Raw genomic sequence first — 9,427 nt, forward strand, 5'->3', positions numbered from 1 at the left:
CACCCCCACTTTGCTTCCTCTTGCACCATTTGTTGCAGGGTTAGGGGGTCATGGGGAAGGGACAGGGTGCCCCAGGTCCTGGGGCCTGCACACATACCCACAGCCGGTTAGCCAGGGAGGCCACCTTGGCTGTGATGGCTTTGGGGTCCTTTTGTCTGATGGAATCCAGGATGATATCAGTCAGGAAGGAGTGACATTTCTGTGCATAAAACATCTCTTCCCAGGACATAGAGAAACTCAGGAAAGTCACCTCTGTGAAGAAGGGAGGGTGGGTATGTTCACATCCGCCCACAGCTAGGGCCTTCAGGCCTACCTGGAAGAAGGGGAATGGTCTAGGGCTCCAAGGGACATCCCTTCAGGTACTCTGGGCAGGGGTTCAGGCATCTCTGCAAGGAAGTGTGGGGCCGGCGTCTCACCTTGGGGCTGTAGGCTGGCTGCAGGTGGCATATGCCTGAGGCTGTCCATCTGCGTGGTGTAGACAATGCTATCCTCAAAGAACATGCAGGAGCCATCACTGCCCACCACTGGGGGATGAGTCACTTTGAGGATGATCCCTGGCTTGTTCATCTCAATGGCTTCAGGTAGAGGCTGCTCAGGGGCAAAGCTTTCTGTAAAACAATGTAGGGAGAGGGCTCTGCCTAAGCCACCGAAGAGTCTAAGCAGAGAGGGGACCTGTGGTGGCAGCCTAGCACACCAGATCAGTCACTCCAGCCTTCCAGCAGCTGCTGCCTTCAGCTTCTTGGAAGTGGCACCTGGGCTGGCAGGGGTCTGCCCTGGCCTCCTTGTCACTGTCCTGGCATCATTGTAAGCCAGATCCTGAATTTTGGAACTCCAAGGATGTCTCCAAATCTCTCTGTTGACCTAAGACTGGGATCAAATAGGGCTAATAACAACCCAGCTGGGAACTGGAAATCTTTCTAAAACTGTAAACCGAGAGGAGTTTTTTGGGCCACCTTTATTGTGTGTCCATTCTAGAAGAGTGGACTTTTTCACCCCAAAGCTTGACAGATCAGCTTAGGGCTCACAGGCAAAGGCCAGGAAGGTCCTCTCTAAGCAGAGCCTGAGCCACTAAAAGGGCAGGTGACAGAATGCCATAGAAAAGACTGCAGGAGCAGAGGGAACAGCTTGCATCGGCAGTTCTCAGCACACTGCTCTGGGCCACCTCCCTGCCGCCTGGTCACACACGTGCTCTCTTCAATCTAGTCCCCATAAGTGCTGCTGGGTTCTGGACTTCAGCTCAGTGTCCCTTAGCATCGCCCACACGTGTGCTCTCGCCCAAGTTCACTCTTTCTCTCGTCCATCCCTGCCAGTAAGTGGAGTAGGAACCTGGCCCCTCGTTGGCCTTATCCTCCCTCCCTCCTTCCCTCCCTCCCAGCCGCTAGCTAGTTCTGCCCAGCCTACCTGAACTCCATTGCCCCCACCCCGCCCTGGACTTGCTCTGCTCCTGGAGCACACTGTCTGATACGTGTACCTGACCTCACACCCCCTTGATTTAATCCTTCAGGGGCTGCCCGCATCTCTCAGGGTCAGCGCACAGCCCCATGTCCTGAACTCGGCCCGCAGACCTGTCCCGATGACTCCGCCTCAGCCTCATCTCCCATTTCTTCCTTGGGAACCCTCACCCCACTGGCCAGTGCCTTCTGCTCTCCCATTCCTTTTCTGCTGACTCCCAGCCCCCAGCCTCCTTTGAGCTCCTACTTCTGTGGGAAGGCCCCCCCTTCCCACAGCGCTCGCCACTTCACCGAATGTGATCTCTGGGCTCCTCGAGCCATGCCAGTGTGCCTGGCACAGAGCTGGCATTGGTGAGCGGGAGGCTCTAGTTCCCCTTTGTCGCTAACTCGCTCTGTGGTCTTTGCCGAGGAGTTTGCCTTCTCTGTGGTTAATGAGATGGGTCAAAGAAGAAACAGGACCCACCTCTCTCCTTTGGCCTCTGCTTTCCCCAGTCCTTCATGGTGACAGCTCTTTTCATGGGGATGTATGGCTTAAAGGTTGGCTCTGGCCCCTTGTCTTTGCCTCCTACTCCAGCCCCTGCCTGTGGACTTAAATCCTTCTCTGAGGCTGTGGAATGGGATTTCCAGGCAGCAGAGGTGCTGGGCTGGGAAGCAGCCTCACTCCCCGAGGGGAGCTGCAGGGCAGTCTCCTCCAAGGAGCAGCTCCGGGAAGCTGTCAGTGGCTGAAGTTCCCACTGTTTGCAATTGACCATGTCCCATTCCCTCACCAGGGAGATGAGTTTTTGCATGGGGGTGACAGGGGGGTCTTTGGTTTCAGATTTCTGTGTGAGGTTGATTGTGGTGCACTTCTTCTTTGGGGGACTCTCAGGGTGGCCCCCCCAGTGTCGGGGGTTGGCACACAAGCCAGGGCAGTGTGAGTATGTGCTGGGATTGCCAGCTTTCTTGGCATTTCGACACATGGACACCTGGATGGTCCGGGTATACTGCTCAGTCTCCTCCATCTGGCTGGACCTGGCCAGGTTCCCCTTGGCCTTGTTCCATGGAGTCCTGTCACTGCAGTCTTGGAAGTCCGCAGGCATGCAGGCCGTGGTCTGGGGAGAGAGGCACGGGAGCTCTGGGCGTGATGTGCATCAGAGTCAAAGCCTTGCCAAGATCTAATAAGCTGTGCCTCCAAGACTTCGCTTGCTCACCCAGAACCATCCCATCCCTGACATGGGTCACGCGTTGAACTTGGCTCGGTCTAAATGGGGGTGGTACCAACCCGGGGATCTCACCCTCTCACACTCCAACAGGAGATACGACCAGCCTCCCAGGCCACACTTGGTCAGCTCGTCCCTGTGTGTTCTTCAAGGTTGAGAAACCACTTCCTGTACTAGGAACCTGTGAAAGCCTCACCCTTATTTTGCCGTACTTTTCATCATGGGCACCCCTCAAGCCTTGTGGAGGTGTTCTTTAGGGACAATGCCAGCCAAAGACGGTAGGGGCTTACTTCTTTGCTGTCTCTGCCGAACTCCACCAGCGATCCTGGCCCTTCCGTCACCACATGCAGCCTCCTGATGGGAAAAGCTTCTTCAGTGTCAGATTCTTTCTCCTGGGTCCATGACCTGCAGAGACCAAGAGGGGCTGGTTAGTGAGTGGAAGCTCCCATCAGCCCATCAGCCAGTTGCTCTGGTCTGCCCTTTGGCTGGGAGTTAAGCTAAACAGCAGGGGAGGAGTTCTTAAATGTCTGTGCTTAGGTCACTGGCCAATCCTGGGCTGCCTCTACTCCCTCAGCCCAAGGAGAACAGGTCCTAGAAGGAGGTGAGACTTAGGACAGGATTTCCAAGGTGAATGTAAAGGTCCACATTCCAAACATGGACTCGAGAATGAAGTCTCTTTTCTTACTTGTATGCCTCACATTGTGCAAGGGCTTCTGAGAGGGATGGGATATGGTATTCCTCCACTTCTTGGCAGAAGAGGGGCCATTCCCTGCAAAGAATGAGGAGATGTCACACTGGGCTGTTGGGGGGAGTTGGAGGGGGGCATGAGCCCTTACAGCTGCTGCCTTGAGCATGTGGAAATATATTATTCCCGTGTGGGAAGTAATATAGCCTCCTCCCTGAAGGCTGCAAACTCTAGATTCCTTTCTGCAGAGAGAGGAGTCAGCCTTGGTGACTTCATCGTACAATCTCCTTGCTTCACTTACTTGAATTCAGATGGTAAAAACAGCTTTCCAAGTCTCAGGAAGTTGAGAACGTGGCGGAACATTTGGCCGTCCCCGTGGATGAGCAGAGTCTGTCCGTACGTGATCCAGTACACTCTCCGTGGGTTGGACAGCAGTTCTGGATACTGGAGAGGGTGGACACCAGACTCAGTGCCCAGGGCTAGGTCTTCAGTGTGGTGCAGGGCAGTCTTCCCTCACTCCATTTTCCCGACCATACTAGAGATGTTTTGTTTTTTTGAGAGGATTTTGCTATAGAACACATGTGCTCACCAGAAAGACAGAGACAGACAGAAATTACCACCCCCCCCACCCCCCCAGGGGGGATGGCCACACTTCAATCCCTTCTCCTCCATTCTCTCCAGATCTTGGGCATGCATGCACACATGCCTGGCATGAGTTTAAGCCACCAGGTCTGGGACTCAAACTGCAGTTGACTACATGGGAGTCCAGCGACATAGTCATTATGCCAACTGCTGGTCCCCATGCTAGAGATTTGGGATTTGGGGTTTCCACTCTCTGTCTTGTCAGGGTACCACAATGGGGAGTAGAGCACCCAGGGAGAGGCACATCCTCTCTTCTTCAACTCTTGCTGGTCTTTAGATGACCCTCTCTAGGCACCTGGAACTCCACCCTACCTTCTTCTTGGCTGCCCAGCATGCTGCCTGACCTGCTTTTGCTCATACAAAAGCACTCTAGACAGTGGAACGGAGGCATGGGAGGGAGAGGCCCTGTTCTGAGTAGGTGCTGGAGGCTGTATGAAGGTCAGGTGGCAGGTCCCAAAGCAGCTTGTGTGGACTCGGGGAGAAACCAGAGGGTGAGGGGGCAGCCAGGGCCAGCAGTACCTTCAGCAGGGTCTGCAGGGTGGTTGCATACCAGTGGCTTCCAACATAAACTTTGATGATCTGTTGAGGGGAATACACAGTGATCTCTGCCATCCATTCCTCATCTGTGGGAGCCAGTGACAGGAAACCCGTCAGGTGGGCAGCAGGGAAATTAGGGCATTTGCTCGAATGAATTTTGTGTATTATGATTCGATCTATCAGTCATAGTGTGTTACCTGCTCGAAGAAGCAGCAGACTTTTTTTTTTTTTTTTTGAGAGGTTTTTGCTATAGGGTGCGTGCACTCGCCAGACAGACAGAGAGAGACATAGAGACAGAAAGTGAGAAATCACCCCCCAGGGGGGATGGTCACACCGCAATCACTTCTCCATTCTCCTCTCGGGATCTTGGGCATGCATGCACACATACCCGAGTTTTAAGCCACCGGGTCTGGGACTCGAACCTTGGTTGACTACATGGGAGTCCAGCGACATAGCCATTAAACTAACTGCTGGTTCCCAGCAGCAGACTTCTAACACCAACCTTCCTGCTGCCCACTGTGTGGTTTCTTGGTAAGGTGAGCCCTCTGGAATTTCACCCGCCAAGGACACTGCCCCCTCTACCTGACTCGCCTCCCTCAAGAAAGCTGGACTGATGATCCCGTCTGCCATCACTGCCTACTGCCTCTGGTTCCTGGAGGGGTGTCCTGGGTGTGGAGCTTTTCCTGTGGCTGCTCAGACTGGAGCTAGGAATCCTATGTTTGTGCTGCTGTCATAGAGCCGTCTCTCATCGGCTCACTGTCATTTATAGAGAGCAGGCCCCGAGGCATGTCTGGAGCAGGGGTCCTCTAAGCTGGGAAGATGAGCCCATTATGCAAAGATCAAGCTGGGGTTTGAATCTTTTCCTGGAGGTGAAACTGTTTAGGTTTGTTCTGATGTTTGTAAACCAGTTTACTAGAAACTGAGCTGCAATGAGTGGAGGGTCTGTGTCTAGCAGTATATTGTAATCACGCAATAAGAAGTATAGGATTGGACTGTGAACGCCAGGAAGACAGGGGCTGAGTCCGTGTTGCTTCCTTTTATACCTCCAGAGTCTGCCTGTCCTGGTATATGGTAGGTGCTCAAGGGATGTTGCCTGAACTTTACCATAACAGACTTCATTACTAAGAGGTTACAGGCAGCAAAGCAACATTGGCTTTGGACTTGAATTGAAGCCCCCACTTGACACTAATTTGAGTATGTTTCCTCTCTGAGCCTCTGCTTCATCTGTTAAATGGGGTCGCTCCTCCCTGGATGGTGCTGAGAACCAAAAGAGCACAGCGTGGTGGCTCCTGGGGCCAGAGCAGGCCTGCCCTTGGCAACCCACCAGCCCAGACTGGTAGCAGCCCTATATGTGCTGCATGAGGTGATTGGTGGGCTTGGAGATGAAGAGCAGGCTCTTAATAGGAAGGTTTCTCCCAAGAATACCCATGAATGTTGGTGTGGCTCCCCCTCCTCTTCCATCTATCTCTCCTGGCCTTGGCCTGCTTCCTTTTCCTCTCCGATCCCCCAGACGCTTCCCTGAAGGCAAACCAAATCCAGAAGCTTCCCCACTTACTGAGCACATCCATGGGCGCCAAAGTCCTTGGCTCCAGATGAGTCTTCAGAGCCACTTTCATTGGCTCATAGGTGATGTCCCTCTTGTCCAGGAAGGCGCACAGTTCATACACCTCGGAAATGGTCTCCGTCAGGGGCAGCCGACAAGTGCCCAGCCAGTTCCTGTATAGAGGAAAGGCCCATCATGAAGAGCCCTGGCACTGCACCCCAAGAGTCCAGCCGCACATCCCCAGTGCCACACACTGGCTCAGCCCTAGCATTGTGGAGAACAGTGGTTTCGTGCAGGAGAGAAAGCCTGCATGCAGGCTCATCCTTTTGGAGCTGAGCTTGATCTGCTTTAGCAAAGCTTTCTATACTGACTAATTTCAAGTCTCCAGGTCCAGTTTCAGGTTCCAGAAGCCAGGCCAGGGCTCAGCGACTCACTTCTAGCCCCCATGAGCATCTGTCCAAGACATCTCTGTGTGGCAGCCGGCCATGATCCTGAGCAATTATTAATAGCCTGTATGTCTAGGAATAAGGCTGGGGTCTGAACATTGACTCCCTCTCCCTGGACCCTCCCTCCAAAGGCACTGGTCCTTGCCTCTGTGGTCTCAGGGGACATTCCTGGGAACAGATGGGCTGAAAGAGCTGAGCTTTGGTGGCACAGGCAATAGGGTGTTGCTGCGTGAGACCAGAACCATATGGGAAGGCCTTGGGTTTGGATCTGACTGGACCTGAACATACAGGGGTCACCCATGATCCTGGCTGGCTAGAAGGCTGGGGGGAGGATTGTGATGTGACAAGATCCTGTCAGGGCTTTCTCATGAAATAAATAGATTAATAAAAAAAGATATTTAGAGGATAAAAGGCGGGGGGAGCAGCTTGTGGCATGGTGGTTAAGGAGATGGATCCCATATAGCTGACTATGAGGTTTGTGTCCCAGACACCATGATTTGAAAAACACACCAGAGAGGTTAGCAGTGGAGTGGTGGTTAAGGTGTTGAACTCCCCCATGGCCGACAGTGGTTCAATTCCCAGACCTGCTGATTTGCTTTCTCACTTTCTGGTGAGTGCACATGCCCTATAGCAAATAAAAATAAATAAATAAAATTATTTTTTTTAAAAGAAAAGAAAAACGTATCAGGCGCATGTATGTACGTGCCCAAAATCCCGAGAGGAAAATGGAGAAGGGAGTATGGTATCCCTTACTTTCTCTGTTTCTCTCCAGTAAGTGCACATATCCTATAGCAAAAACAAAAAAAAAAAAAAAAAAAAAAACCCTAAAATAACAGAATTGGGGTAAGCTACTGTCCAGGGTCAGCTGACGTTCTGCTCAGTGGCTCAGGGACACCCACTTCTATCTTTAGCTTTGGTACCACTGTATGTTGTGACCTTAAGAAATCCATTGTTCTCAATCTCAGTTTACCTTCTGTAAACAAGATTGGAACCCATGCCCCTGCAGTGACAGTCCGAGCTCGTCCCTTGAGGAGGGGAAGCTGTCCTGCCTGCTTCTCAGGGCTCACCCCTGACTCTGGCATCTCTGTGTGCCCAGAGAAGCCTCCTGAGTGGGAGAGGACCTCTGTAGAGGGGGCTGCATGGGGAAGGTACCCCGTACCCTGGGTTGTTCCTGGAGCAGAGCAAAGTTCAGCCTGTGAGCTATGTGCCCTACGGAGGTCTTACCTGACGTGCTGGAAGAGGACACCGTTCCCCGTGATGTACAATCTGCTTCCGTCCAGCGTGCTCTCGATGCGGAGCTGCCCCAGTGCAGAGTCTGGGTACTTGACCAGCAGACCCAGGGCCATCATGTACAGTGGCCTCACGGACTCCAGGCCAGCTGCACGACCTCCCTTCCCAGGGCTCGGGGGAGGACAGGAGGTCCGGGAACAGCCACCTGTGCCGGGGAGAAAGGGGTGACTTCTAGGACCCCCACAGTCCCAGCTGTAGTGGAGGCTTTGGGTCTTGTCTCCTACTGCTGCCTCTGATTGGAAGAAGCAGCTTGGAGGAACTTATTCCCTTGAGCAGTTGTTCAAATCTGGATCTCCTCAAAATCACTATAATGTTTTGTATTCTCAGGCTTATAAGTCAAAACTGTTGCTGGGAGGTAAGATGGCAGGTGATTCATTTACTATGTGAATTTCATTCATTTCACTCAAGCAGCCATTGGGCTCCAGCCTCTGCAGGAATCTCCATTAGTTCCAAGCTCTGCTCAGGCTGTCATGGGGTAAAGATCGGCCACCATAGCACAGAACCCAGTGAGTGTCACAGGCTTCTGGGATTCACAGCCCCCACAGCTGGTCCTCCTGGGTGGGATTTTCCCCGGAGACATATCGTGTGGTCTTGCTTTCAGATCAGGCATGTGAGCCCCTGGTCTGCAGTGAGTACAGGGCACAGCCCACGTATGGCGGTTATTACAGCCTCCAGGACCCTGCCCCCATGATGACAGTGGGCCGGGGGCAAACTGCTGGGGTATTTTCCTAGATCACCTCGAGTCATCACGGCGATCCTACAACAGGGGCAGTGCTACGTGGTGTCCTGGATGGAGACTGCCCTGAGAGGCTAAGGAAGTACCTTGCCCCAAGCCACAAAGCTAGGCCAGGGCAGGACTGGGGTTTGAGGTCAGCTCTGTCTGTCTCCCGGGCTAGCAGAGTTCTCTTAGCTGTGACGCGCCATGACAGGCTAAAGCTACATCGTGTGTCTGAGGTGTGCTCCTGGCTTCCAGAGTCTCCATCCATCTTCAGTGCCCTGAGGAGCAGTCACAGTGCTGCCCATCTCGGTGACCTCTGTGCCCTGAGGAACCGAAGCCCTTGGGAGAGAGGGCTGGACCCAGACCCTGTGATGAGGATTGTAAGGCCCTGGGATGCCACTTCCCCCAAATAGGATGGGACTCCATCAGCATGGGAAGAGGCTGGGAAAGCTGGGCCTGAAGACAGGCACAGGCCTTATTCCCATAGGACAAATGCCTGGTGTTGCCTGGGCCAACTCCACACATGTGAGACAGCCGTACACGTTCTCAGAATGCCAGAGGAGGCCACCCTGAGGCAGCTGCCCCTGCAGCATGCACAGTGGCTGCCATGGATGTGCAGGCGTTGGCAAATGAGATCCTGAAAAGCACATGCGGGGAGGAGTGAACTGGAATGAGGCAGGGCCGGGAGCAGCAAGGCCTGGGCTGGCCAGGGGTCAGGAAGTGTCGGGAATAGGCAGAACTGGGCACAGCCGTCAAGGGTTTCTTGGTGGGGGACCAGGGAAGTTGGGGGCAGCTGGGATACTCAAGCATTGGTGGGAAACTTCACCATGCATTTCCCACACTCTCCAGCTGTGCCTGGAAGAGGCAGGATGGGAGTGGCAGGGGGTGGGGGGGCAGCCAGTCCCCAGTGGGTACC

The 9,427-nt window shown here is 53.6% G+C and overlaps 1 protein-coding gene across 3 annotated transcripts in view; it reads right to left on the reverse strand.

The window, feature by feature from the left end:
* The window catches only part of KCTD19 (potassium channel tetramerization domain containing 19), a 33,309-nt gene that overhangs the window by 1,871 nt on the left and 22,011 nt on the right, over nucleotides 1-9,427 (reverse strand). For 2 of the 3 annotated variants that reach the window (XM_006155611.2, XM_006155613.3), the window contains exons 6-14: nucleotides 7,728-7,938; nucleotides 6,070-6,230; nucleotides 4,497-4,600; nucleotides 3,637-3,779; nucleotides 3,336-3,419; nucleotides 2,941-3,055; nucleotides 1,915-2,542; nucleotides 417-608; nucleotides 98-252 (exon numbers count right to left, since the gene is read on the reverse strand). In XM_006155611.2, coding sequence (XP_006155673.1) covers nucleotides 98-252; nucleotides 417-608; nucleotides 1,915-2,542; nucleotides 2,941-3,055; nucleotides 3,336-3,419; nucleotides 3,637-3,779; nucleotides 4,497-4,600; nucleotides 6,070-6,230; nucleotides 7,728-7,938 — 1,793 coding nt within the window. The remainder of the gene's footprint in view (nucleotides 1-97; nucleotides 253-416; nucleotides 609-1,914; nucleotides 2,543-2,940; nucleotides 3,056-3,335; nucleotides 3,420-3,636; nucleotides 3,780-4,496; nucleotides 4,601-6,069; nucleotides 6,231-7,727; nucleotides 7,939-9,427) is intronic. The other variant, XM_006155612.2, reaches the window with a different exon arrangement.

The sequence above is a fragment of the Tupaia chinensis genome, unplaced genomic scaffold, assembly GCF_000334495.1.
Source record: "Tupaia chinensis unplaced genomic scaffold, TupChi_1.0 Scaffold000463_1, whole genome shotgun sequence".
Taxonomy (NCBI): Eukaryota; Metazoa; Chordata; class Mammalia; order Scandentia; family Tupaiidae; genus Tupaia; species Tupaia belangeri.